The 13,622-nt window shown below is 36.2% G+C and overlaps 1 protein-coding gene across 1 annotated transcript in view; it reads left to right on the forward strand.

The window, feature by feature from the left end:
• The window catches only part of LOC136864690 (alanine aminotransferase 1), a 129,146-nt gene extending 117,245 nt beyond the window's left edge, over positions 1-11,901 (forward strand). Inside the window, exon 12 of the mRNA XM_067142003.2 lies at positions 8,019-11,901. Within this exon, the coding sequence (XP_066998104.1) occupies positions 8,019-8,109 (91 nt within the window). The 3' untranslated portion in view covers positions 8,110-11,901. The remainder of the gene's footprint in view (positions 1-8,018) is intronic.
• Positions 11,902-13,622: the final 1,721 nt, after the last annotated feature.

The raw sequence follows: 13,622 nt of genomic DNA on the forward strand, positions 1-13,622 counted from the left end.
GTCTTCTTTTGGCTGTCTTTCATCTCCTTTTGATTGTCTTCCATCTTCTCCTCTATCTTTGCCATTATTTCCTCCATCTTCTTAATCATCATATCGAAGAGCGTATTTAATTGAGCCTCCATGTTCGTGTTGCCTCTGGTCTCAACTGCCATGCAGTAATTAACACAAGATGAAAAAAGGAAGAGAGTGTGTGTGTGTGTGTTTTTTCACGCTGATTACAATGATGTGCCACACATGGGGTCTATTCTATCTTCTGACACCAATTTGTTACGAATAAAACTCTGCCTGTTTTATTACTCTTAATATATTTCATAATGACCCAATAAATGCCCACACACATATATACACACAGAAAATCAGCTATGAATGGCCGCACATACTAATTGGTGTTTATTTTAAAGTCCCTTTTCCTTACGGCACAGCAGGTGGTGCGGCCCGTTGCTATACCTGCGGATGACTAATCCCTACTTTCGCTTCCCCACGTCCAGTCACCTCATACAGCAGCTGTGCATAGACCGCTGGATTTGAACACAGGACTACGGGCTACATAACACATGATGACTATTGCTTGGTTCGACTCCAGAAACAGGCCTGTAATTCACATAGTCAAATGCAGTAAACAACTAAACAGCTCAATAGTATTCAACAGTGAATATTAACACAGGTCCATTTACTCTCACACACACAATAGCGGGTTCCCTTGCTGACTCACAGCGATCCTCAGTCCACAGAAATACACAAACACACAGTACTCTCAGGTAATACATGTCTTCTGTTCCGTCATCTCCAGCCCACCTACTCACTGGATTCTCTGACACCACAACCACAACTCCTGGTTCAGACCTCGGTGGGACACTAGCAACATCCAACACCTCTCAAGTAGCGAATATTTAAGATTAACTTAAATATTATATTTAAGCAGTCCACCTGTTCAATACATATATAATTTATTACATCTAGTACATGTTTTGTCCCCTAAGGGATGTCATCAGCTAGAATAAACTACAATAATATATCAGAATACAAAAATTACATTATTAGGTTGGAAAGACAAATTAAAAACACTTTTATATACTGTACAAGGACATTTCAAATAAATTATTAGCAAACTTTGTTAAGTTGCAAGTCATATTGTCAATAAAACTGGTTAAATTGTTCATTAAACTCTTGATGACCAAGCTCGATAGCTGCAGTCGCTATAGTGTGGCCAGTATCAAGTATTCGGGAGATAGTAGGTTCGAATCCCACTGTCGGCAGCCCTGAAGATGGTTTTCCGTGGTTTCCCATTTTCACACCAGATAAATGCTGGGGCTGTATCTTAAGCCATTGCCATGCAAATATTTTCCTTGAGAAATGTGCCTTGGAATGCGATTATTTTTTCTACATTTTATGTTATGGATGCTAAAATGGTTACAAAGGCATACTGCATCAAACTAACAACATTTTGGGTTAGAGTTTAACTTACTACAAGGGGAGCCTCTGTGGCTCAGACGGCAGCGCGTCGGCCTCTCACCGCTGGATACCGTGGTTCAAATCCCGGTCACTCCATGTGAGATTTGTGCTGGACAACGCGGAGGCGGGACAGGTTTTTCTCCGGGTACTCCGGTTTTCCCTGTCATCTTTCATTCCAGCAACACTCTCCATTCTCATTTCATAGCATCTATCAGTCATTAATATATCACTTTGGGAGTGGCGACCCCATCGTACTAAGAGCGTATATATGCTTCATTCATTACATCCCTGACCTGGTCAATGACTGGAAAACAGGTTGTAGGTTTTCATTCATTTCATTTCATTTAACTTACTACAATTAACGTATGGTACACCTTGAAACATCCATCCACGTGGAGGGCAACTTTGCATTTCTTGCATTCGAAGCAAGATTCCTCCCGGATTCCACTCTCAAAACAGACTTTACATCTCCTTGATGTGACTGATTTACTTGCTATAGAAGCAGTCGTTTCAGGAAAATGACCCCAGTGCCTTCCCTGTAGTCTCATTGGTGTGCTGCCTTGAGATGTACCTCCTATAGTGGCGTAATCAGGAAGGGTGACATCTTCCAGAATTTTATTTGCATATGCATTGGTTTCCTTCCAAATTCCCCTTCAAAAAATGTCAGTAAGGAACTGACTCATGTCATATTCAGTAGATTTATCACCCAGACGCCTCCTGACTACATTATTTAGCTCCCGAACAACTGCACACACATTGCCTTTCGGAAAATTACTGGCCAAACTCCACATTTTCAATTGTTCCATGCATTGAGGTTATGTACGAAGTTATCTTCATCCTCACTATCACTTTCACAAGTGGAGTCACAGTTCTCAGACGCACTATCACTGCTAAAACTACTATCAGACAATTCTGAGATATCTTCATCACCACTAGCAAGCGGAAATTGCAGAATTCTTTCCTCTTCATCCTTGCAATGTTTACACGACATCTTGCTCCACGGGAGCATTCCTTTCATGAACAAGATGACTAATTTTAGGAACAAAATAAACATTGACAAAAGAGCCTTCGGATAATAACATTGGCATGTAAATACGCTAGAAATATCTAGGAACATAATTCTAAAGTACAACATCACTATCGAAAGAAATCGGTAGTCAGATGTATTTCCGGCTTGAGTACACGGGGACGGTTGTATCCGTCATTGCATGTTAATGAATGTGGAACTCTTGATGGATGTACCCGTCATTGTAGCAGAATGGGTTAATTAAGGCCCATCATGCAGGGGACACCATGGGTCGCCTTTACTTATGAGTAGTACCAGTCTGTTAGGTACTCAATACTTTTGTGATTAGTACCACTAAATGGGGAACACCACGGTCTTACGTTGCCCGTGATTAGTACCATTAAGTGAGAAACACCACGGGTCTGGGCATTGCCTGTGGTTAGTAACACAATATGAGTGACACCGTGGGTTTTCATTGCCTATGATTAGCACCCACTATATGCGGAACACAACGGGAATACCGGCACCCATGATTAGTACACCTAGGAGAGGAACACTATGGGTTTGCGTTGCCTATGAGATTCGCTGTTGTGAGAAACACCAGAGGTCTGCGTTACCTGTACGACGTACAATACTTGTGAGTAGTACTATAATGTTTGGAACACCGTGAGTTTACGCTACCTTTGATTAGTACCGCAACCTAAGAAATACCATGGTTCTCCTTTATGAGCGATAAGTGCCATTATGAGGGACCGTTGACGTGGATATTGAACTCCTTTAGACAACAAGTATCATCGATTCAGGATTGTGTTTTGGAAACAGTCCCTTCGTCCATAATCTTGTTTCTGGTCAGGTAAGGCATTGCGGGTCGCATCCACTGATTCTTTTAAATTCATATTCATTCCTTCATTCTTCATCATCACGTTTTGAATTCTGGTCAGTGGATGAATTTTGTACTTTTAAATTGTCATTGCATTTTGTCTCATTTTGTACCATTAGGGGCCGATGACCTAGATGTTAGGCCCCTCTAAACAACAAGCATCATCATCATCATCATCATCAAAATTTTCATTAACATGTCTTTTCATTACATCTCGTACCATTAGGGGCCAATGACCTAGCTGTTAGGCCCCTTTAAACAACAAACATCCCATTATCATTAATCAAGGCCACGGCCGCTTCCTTCCCAGTCCTAGCCCTTTCCTGTCCCATCGTCGCCAAAAGACCTATCTGTGTCAGTGCGACGTAAAGCCAATAAGCAAAAAAAAACTCTTCATGGTAAAGTTCGTAGAAACTAACAGGTGTATTCATAAAATCGTAAAATGATCATTGTTGTGAATGAAAACCTTTAATTTAAAATATTTCTTTAAGATCTTTGATAGACATTCCTTAATTTGTATTTAAGATTGAACGCTTTTGGATTTCAAGTCAACACGGGACTGAAGCAATAAAGTTATTTGTAGAACTGAATAATGTTCTGTTTCCTTGTTCTTGGTCCTGATGCATGGAAAAGAACACTTTTCTGCTGAGGTAAGTGTCTATCTCTAGAAGCTCCATGGCTAAATGGTTAGCGTGCTGGCCTTTGGTCACAGGGGTCCCGGATTCGATTCCCAGCAGGGTCGGGAATTGGTTAATTTCCCTGGCATGGGGGCTGGGTGTATGTATGTGTCGTCTTCATCATCATTTCATCCTCATCACAATGCGCAGGTCGCCTGCGGGCATAAAATCAAAAGAGCTGCACCTGGCGAGCCGAACATGTCCTTGGACACTCCCGGCACTAAAAGCCATACGCCATTTTATTTCATTTTTTTCCCAGTTGCTTCTTAGTTAGCCTCAGCTGAGACTACGAGTGCAGGGCCACTCCCAAGGTAGTAAGAACGTGAGGCAGCGCTCCTATATTCAGGGACGTGTCGCTAACCAACTAACCATTCATTGCACAAATGAATTCTTGGAATAATATTAAATTCCACCACAAATATCATTAGCTTCAACATACAAGATGCAACTAGGAATTTCCAGTTCAGACACTGTGCTATAAGAACACAGTTTACATTTCTACATTCCATGTTATGGGAACACGCACAAAAAAGACATTTTTGAGTCATTAATTATAACATTTTTTTAGAAATGTCTATTAGCCATAAGTTTTAACCAAGATAGACATAGCTAAGTTCTTAACCTCCCCCTTCCTCCCCCTCATCCCTTCCCATTTTTCAAAGGTTCAACCTTTAATTTTTTAATATGTGAGGATTGTTTTAAGATTCACTTGGAATAATATGTCTCTGTACTTTTATGAATTCCTACCTAAACCAAAAGAGTGAAACTGATGATGTTTAGTCAATCTAAACAAAACATCTACTACTTGTAAATTGAATTTGCCAAAGGCAAAATAAAAAAGTATCAATTAGGTGGAACAATTTCTGTGCTTGATTTAAAGATTTATAGACCTATCTGTGTCGGTGCGACATAAAGCAACTTCCAGCTGAACTCTGTTTGTTCAGAGTCGTCTATCAATACGTACTTCTGTTCTAATGCCAGTATTCAGTTCCTTCAATAATGGGCTTCTATTTCGTATTTTTACTGTTCTATATATATAAAATAATTCTATATATATAAAATAACTTGTCCTGACTGACTGACTGACTGATTCATCATCGCCGAGCCAAAACTACTGGACATAAAGAAATGAAATTTTGGGGATATATTGATATTAAGATGTAGGTGCTCGCTAAGAGAGGATTTTTGGATATTCCTTCGCTAAGGGAGTGAAAAGGGGGGATGAAATTTTAAAATGAGTGTTTCTATATCTCAAAACTTTAAAAGTTTACAGATGTAAAAATTGGTATTTAGAATCTTCTTTAAAAATAAAGAAACACGTATTTTTTTTTTGTTTTCAGAAAATCCCAATAGGAGGGGTGAAAAAGGGTGAAAATGGGGGAAAATGGGTTGAATGCCTTTAATCAGGATACCGGTACTTATATCTCAGAAACTGAAGATATTACAGACCTGAAAATTGGTACTTTTGATCTCTTTTAAAAATAAAGAAACACGTATTTTTTTTGTTTTTGGAAAATCCAATTAATGGGAGGGTGAAAAGGGGGTGAATTTTTAAAATGAGTGAATCTATATCTCCAAACTTTTACAGTTTGCAGATGTAAAAATTGGTATTTACAATCTTCATTAAAAATAAAGAAACACATATTTTTTTGTTTTCGGAAAATCGCAATAGGAGGAGTGAAAAGGGGTGAAAAAGTGGTTGAATGCCTTTAATGATGCTACTTGTAACTCAGAAACTGAAGATATTACCTGAAAATTGGTGTTTGGGATCTCCTTTAAAAATAAAGAAACACATATTTTTTTGTTTCTGGAAAATCCAATTAAGGGGGGTGAAAAGGGGTAATATTTTAAAGTGAGTGTATCTATATCTCCAAACTTTTAAAGGTTATAGATGTGAAAATTGGTATTTAGAATCTCCTTTAAAATTAAAGAAACACGAATATTTTGTTTTCGGAAAATCCTAATAGGAAGGGTGGAAAAGGTTGAAAAAGGGGTCCAATGCCTTTCATGAGTCTACTTATATTTCAGAACCTGAAGATATTACAGACCTGAAAATTGGTGTTTGGGATCTCCTTTAAAAATAAAGAAACACGTATTTTTTAGTTTTTGGAAAATCCAATTAATGGCGGTTAAATAGGAGTGACAAATTGGGGTGAATTTTTTGAAAGACGATATCTACAGGATATCTTGGAAACGTAAAATGTTACAGGCGTAAAACGTGGGTGTTTGGAATCTCCTGTAAATGTAAAGAAACATAGGAGATTTGTTTTTGGAAACTCCACTTAAGGGGAACTAAAAAAGGGTGAAATTTTAAAATGAGAATTTTTACAGTATATCTAAAAAAACTTAACATGTTACAGAAGTGAAAAATGGTATCTTTTTATCTCTATTAAACATAAAGAAACGTGTATTTTTAGTTTTCGGAAATAGCACTTGGGAGGAGGGGGGTAAAAGTGACTGAAAATGGTGTTGAACTCTTTTAATTAGGCTACTGATATCTCAAAAATGAAGATGTTACAGACTTACAGACGTGAAATTTGATATTTGCAATCTGCTTTAAAAGTAAAGAAACACGTATACTCGGAAAATCCAATGAAGCGGGGGGGGGGGGGTGAAAGAATTGAAAAATTAATTGACTTAATTGTATGAGAATACATACATCTAATAAAAACTAAAGTTGTTACAGACGTGAAAATTCGTATTTGGATCTCCTTTAAAACAAAGGAAAACGCGTTTTGTGGGGGAAACCATCTTGGAGAGCGAGAATGTAAAGGAGTTGAATTCCTTTCATGAGGACACATAAATCAAAAACTGAAGAAGTTAGAGTCGTGATAATTGGTATTTAGAAGATCATTTACTATTAAAGAAACAAGTATTTTTTGCGGGAAAATTCACTTAAGGGGAGGGGGTAGTGTGAAATGAAGTGAAAAAAGTAAATTATTTTTATGGGGATACTTATATCTCAAAACTGAAGGTAATAGACGTGAACATTGGTGTTTGGAATCTCCTTTAAACATAAAGAAACAAGCCTTCTTTTAATTTGGGGGGGGGGGGGTGGCGGTAAATAAACTTAACGGCGATGGGGTGTAAAAGGAGGTGAGACCAATTGATTTTACTGTTCTTAATGTACTTATAGGGATCCTTCATTGCTCAGGCGGCAGCGCGCCGGCCTCTCACAGCTGGGTTCCGTGGTTCAAATCCCGGTCACTCCATGTGACATTCGTGCTGGACAAAACGGGGGCGGGACAGGTTTTTCTCCGGATACTCCGGTTTTCCCTGTCATCAGCCATTCCAGCAACATATAATAGTAATAATAATAATAATAATAATGTTCCGGACCGTCGTCAAATGTGCGGACCGCGCTGGAAACGGGTCCTGGACGGGTAATGACTAAGAATGCAGTCCGGCCGCGGGTTCAGTGCCGCCAAGGCACCCAATAAGACACCACGCCGGATCTCCTGAAGGATTTTGTCCATATTAAAAATGATTATAGGAAAAGATTGCAAAGATTTACGGACCCAACTGGGACCGGGAGGATAACCTGAGCCTAGTCCGGGAAGTACGAAATCGATTGCTGGAAAGGAAGATTGAAAAAATGGGAGGAAACGTGCCGTAATCTAATAGAAAACGAGTCAGATCGGGAATTTTGGTGGATTCTCGCAGAAAACGAGTTAGATCGCGAATTTCAGCGGATTATATATCTAAAACAATAAGCATTCAATTATAAATTTCAGTGTAATACCGTAGCGAAGCACGGGTATCTTGCTAGTATCTTATAAATAGAATGTATTATAATTGTAATAATGATTTTAAGTTTGTGTTCAAAATTATCAGTCAGTATCTGTCATTGTTAAATAGTCTGTTATTCACTTTATTGAAAATTGTATATAAATGAGAAAATCCCACCATAATAATCTATATACTGATACATAATCTTAAGAATTTTCTTTATATAAACTTGTCTTACCTTAAGGTTAATATAGCGAATTTTGAATTGTTTCAGAACTACTATACTCCCACAGCCAGAGAAATTGAAAGTGATGCTAGAAATGTTCCGTGATTTTCATGAGAAATTCCTGAAAGAGTATGAGTAAAAACTCACTACTACACTTCCGATTATACTAATGACATGTACAATTGTAGAAACATTTGGAAAATGTAATATTTCATCAAGTATAAGCAATATTTCAGGTGTGCCAAATGCATTGTAAAAATTATTTTAGTTGTATGTACCGTATAAGAATGCCACAGATATTACATAGTACTGAGTTATTGGTCACAGTATAGTAGTTTTTCTTTTTAATGCTATATTTTATATGTTTTTAATTATTTTATTTCATAAAATATATTTTTCAAGTTTTCAAAGTGACATTTGTTATGTATCATAAGGTACATAGTTTGCTGTTAGATCTTATTCTAACACAATTGAGAATCTGCCCGAGAAAGCAGTAGTTGTAACCACAGAAATGTGTAAATACACGATTTCATTCACAACAATGTTCTGGAGAAGGTGAAGTAACTTTCTCAACATGTAAATGGATTTGAAATAATCTGCTTTTATTGGCACATAGCCTTATCCATGAACTGTATCTTACTTTTAACTTATGTGCTGTTGTCGGTAAAACCGTCACAAAACTTACGTTAAATTCATATGTAGATAGATACAAATGTGAAAACATTTTAAATATGGATTATTTTATTGCTGTATGAAAACAAAAAGAAACCAAAAAGAATTGTTGTGTCAAATGTACTGATCACCTACTCCATGGATCCATCACTGCTTATGCTCATTTTCAAATTGGAACATGCTTTAAAGAAAATTTATGTGATACACATTTTTTTATGTTTTAAAACAATTAGTTAGTAAATGATAAGACTAGAAGACCAAACATTGTTTGTTCCAAGAATTACGTTTATTTTGGAAGGAAAAGTAAGTTAAGATCTGTTGGCTGTAAAGTCAGCAAATATTTCTGAAACCCCAAATTTGGTGCACTGTTGATATCATTGTTGTGCATAGTATACTGCTTATTTCAGTACAAGAAGAGGTCTGAGCCTCGAAAAGTTGATGTGGACTTTACCACCATGAGAAATAATATGTTAACAGAACATAATCCGTTTTCAGTGATCTGTTTTTCTCAAAATTTGTTCTTTTATGCTCATAATATTTTGACCAATGAAAATTAGTAAATGCTTGCAATGTGTGTTCTTACTGACATAATTCTTTCATTGTCAAGAAATCTTCCCACATTTCAGAATCAGTGTTAAGAGTTGAGTTTTCTTGCAGATTTTAAAAATCTAATCTTGTGTCTAAATCCACTTCCCCATGGTATTCACCATACTTCTTTTAATACTACACATGAAAAATGAGAGAATAGTACAGTTTTAAATGCAAATTATAAACATTTTAAAATGTTCTTCTAAATAACAACGTAACATCACTCATGCTAGAGACTGGGTTGAATCAAGCATTCTGGAATCTTCCTCCAGTTGCATATGCATGCAGAGTCTGTTCAAGGAACACAGTCTTTCCTTCCTTCCCTTGCCGTGATGTGATAACTGGTAGAACAGCGTATGGGACATACTATCTCTGATGAACTTGGTCCAGAACTGTTAGCTAGTGTTGATTTTCCATACTTACTAAATAAATTGTCACATCATGAAATTAAATGGGTGGGAAAGATATTATTAAATGAAAACTAAAAATTACAATTCTTGTTATTAAGCTGAAATTTAACACCTTAATTTTTAAACATTGCCATTTTCTGAAATATGTTACATCACTTAGGTATGTGAGGAATATAAAATCCAACATATTTTCTAGTCTGTGTTGCGATTTATCTAGAATTGAGAATATTTGGTATAAAATTTCCAATACAAGAAATGAATGTGCATGGTTAAAATCCTGGAATTAAGCATTGGCTATACTAAATGTGACTCGTAATTATTATGAAGTATGTCTATTGTAAGAAAAATTATACTGGAGTTTGACTTTTCATTCGGATTAGAAATATTGAGGAGAAATATGCTCCAAGAAATATTTTTTTGGGAAAGCTAAGTATTCTGCAAATAGATTTCTATCTAAGCTGAACTGATATGTATAATTTTACTCTAATCAGCCAATAAACATGTACAGTTGAGCCAGTAATACACTATGGTATTTAGATAGTATTGCTGAGCACCATCTTGAATGAAAAGATGGCAAACTCTGCTAGTCTCATGTGTTTTTGTGCTGTGCATATTTTTAATAACAAACTGTGTTAAAAATATTTCTGATGAATGTTGAAAGAATATCAGAACTAATACATACTGTATTTTTTGGTAATTACTCTAAATGGAAAGGTTATTTAGCTTTATATTTATATGGTATATATTTTTGTCATTTTTAATAAGATTTCAGATTTCTAAACATAAATATTTTACATTTCATTATAAAATGTTGTTGCATGTATGCCAGTTTTAAGTAGTAGAAATCCTCAAATGTTACAATGAGCATTAAAGTGTATTAGACTATTAGTAAAGATTTAATTATGCATCAGATAATTATTCACATTTGTGCAGTTCTGGCCAATTTTTCTTCTCTGTGAAAGTACATTCTTCTTTGACTTTAGGTATGAAACTTGTAATTTATGGTTTAACATGTGTCTGACCGTACCACAAATTCATAAGATGACCTGGGTTAAATTACAGTCTTATTTATGTGAATCAATTCTTGCAGATCAGTAAGCTAAAGATAAATTATATCTATATATTTTTGCTGTTAGCATTTATTTTATTATGCATTTTAATGCAGTGCACTATGTACATTACATTCTTGTAGTGCTTATTTTGGGGTGTAATTCAGTATTAATTACATATCAATGCTGTGTGCAGCTTCAGATCATCGCAGCTTTAAAAATGTACCCTGATGAGAGATAAAATTGGTACACCCTGAATGTATGTTTCAGTTTACTCTTGACGATACTTGGAAAATATAGTTGGGTTAATTTAAATTATCATACATTTCAATGTGCGGGCTAATTTCAGTACTTAATCTTATATCAGTATAAAGTGTGTACTCCTTGGGCGTCATCCTGCACTGTATTGTTCATTTCTCTATATTTTGCTAATATATGGTGAGCAAATGTGTGAATGGTCTAGCATTACAGCTCAAGTGTTTTCTTATCATATCCTGCACACATTGAATCATGGAATTATCAGAAGATTGTGCATCTCAGGAAAGTAAAATCTTGAAGAGTACCTGGATATTACCTTGCTTGAAGAGTAGACTGTCTTTTAGCAGAGATGACAGCAGAATGGATTGAACAGTGTTCTAGAAGTAGTGAATGTCATTCCCTCCTCAAACTTGAAGATGACCAAGGAGTTTGACTGACAATTTACATGCCATCATTGGTCAAGCCTGAATGTCATGCTTAAGTTGTGGCAAACAGTAAGTAATGACTATCTTTAAACACTACAGAATACTATTTGACCATCACAAATCTTCTGGTGGTGATACTTGGAAGTTTGGCCAAAGGCCCTTAGTTTTTCAGGGTGTAAACAGTTTAATCTCCTGACAGTGTACTGTTATATGTTATGTTGTTGTGTATTATTCATGCTTGAGTTATTATTTAGAGAATGTAGAGTCTGTATAACATTACGCAGTAAATCATTTGCATTTAGTTTACTTCATAACTAGGACTGAGTATGTTATTCATTGTACTTCAGATTTTTTGTTTTATCTTGAAATCTCTCAGGAATTTTAAAGTCTTGAGATTTTATCAAGTAAAGTTTGAGGGATAAATTCACCTCACAAAAATGTACTTCTCTTCAAGAAATGTTTGTATGTATTTATTTTAATTTGCAATACCTTTGTTATTATTTTGAATAAACAGATATGATACACACTCTTTCATGTCATGATTTTCATTATCTGTCTACCTTTGTAAATTCAGAACTCAGAAGTCGGTGATATTGTTTGTTGAATCAACACAAAACTTGGCAAAAGAAAGATTTCATTTCATACAACAGATGCATTGAAAAATTTGAAACACAATTTTTCATTCATTATACAGGCATACACAAAAGAATATTAGAGTTTTAAAGGTGTATAATTTCTCTTGCTTATGGTAAACAATAATAAGCCATACATGGGCTGAAAGAGTAACTATACCAGTTTTCACAACACACATTATAAGAGCTCAGTGTGAGAATCCTTAGTCACACGACATACGTCCAACCAACAGAAGAGATCTTCCCACACTGATCAGGATGTCTGGTGTAATGGACTTGACAGCTGCAGTGACTCTTATGTCTCAATTCAGATGGGCTGGCAGGTAGGGGCTCCTTAACACTCGAACTGCAGCTGGATCATTTGTGACCCAGCTGCTAGTTCTTTCTTTCCTATCTTCTGCAAAGAAATATTTGTAGTATATGTGCAGCCAAGGAATATTATGTATTCTCAACGTGTGTGTCATGTGAAGTGCCATTCCTACAAATAAACTATATGCAGCATAATGTACATCATGTGTACTGATGTCAGATGATTGATCTCTAAAAACTGAGGTGATGGAAGCCTTTCTTGCTGTACTGTATGGGTACATTCGCGTTGCCATAGGAGCAGGGGCTTAGAACTGGACTCATTGTGGTCAGGGAAGTGAGACAATCCTATTGTCCACATGTTCCTTACTTGTATGGTTAATATTCTACATCAAAATACACTATGTGTATTAAATTTCAAATAAAGTATCCAGTGCAGGTATTGGTATATTCATTGACTGTACACTTGCTACACAGTTATTTTGCAGAAGATAGAGAAGAAAGAACTAACAGCTGGGTCACAAATGATCCAGCTGTGGTTCTAGTGTTAAAGACCATCAAAGGAAAGTCTTATCATCCGGACCATGACGACTAAGGTTGGCAGATTGTACTGAAAAAAAAAGAAGGGGAAAATAAATGGAAGAAGACTAGCACAAAAATAAGGAAGATGTACACAAACTTCAAAGGAATGTAGTAATCAGATTATAGTACCTTAGGGTAACATTACAAAACCTGTATGTTACACTATGATTTATTATATGTCATGAAACAATTTATACCTGGAAGAACATAAAACATTGCTAAAATCATACATACATACATACATACATACATACATACATACATACATAGCAGATGATTTAACAGCCTGAAACAAATTGATATTAATTTTTATTTTCCATGAAAATTTTTCTACATGATTGGCTGAAGTTGAGAAACACTCATTCACCAAGCGAGTTGGCCATGCAGTTAGGGTTGCGCAGCTGTGAGCTTGCATTCAGGAGATAGTGAGTTTGAACCCCACTCTTGGCAGCCCTGAAGATGGTTTTCCGTGATTTCCCATTTTCACACCAGGCAAATGCTGGGGCTGTACCTTAATTAAGGCCACGGACACCTCCTCCTAGCCCTTTCCTATCCCATTGTCGCCAAACACCTATCTGTGTCGGTGCGACGTAAAGCAAATAGAAAAAAATACTTGTTCAGTATTTTATCAGATCCACAGAATACTTCTAACATCTGACCAGTTTAACTTCCAACAATGAGAACTTTCTTTCAAATAAGGCATTAGAGCCTGGTGTGCTGAACAAAAATT

Source organism: Anabrus simplex, chromosome 2 (assembly GCF_040414725.1).
Source record: "Anabrus simplex isolate iqAnaSimp1 chromosome 2, ASM4041472v1, whole genome shotgun sequence".
In the NCBI taxonomy this organism is placed as follows: Eukaryota; Metazoa; Arthropoda; class Insecta; order Orthoptera; family Tettigoniidae; genus Anabrus; species Anabrus simplex.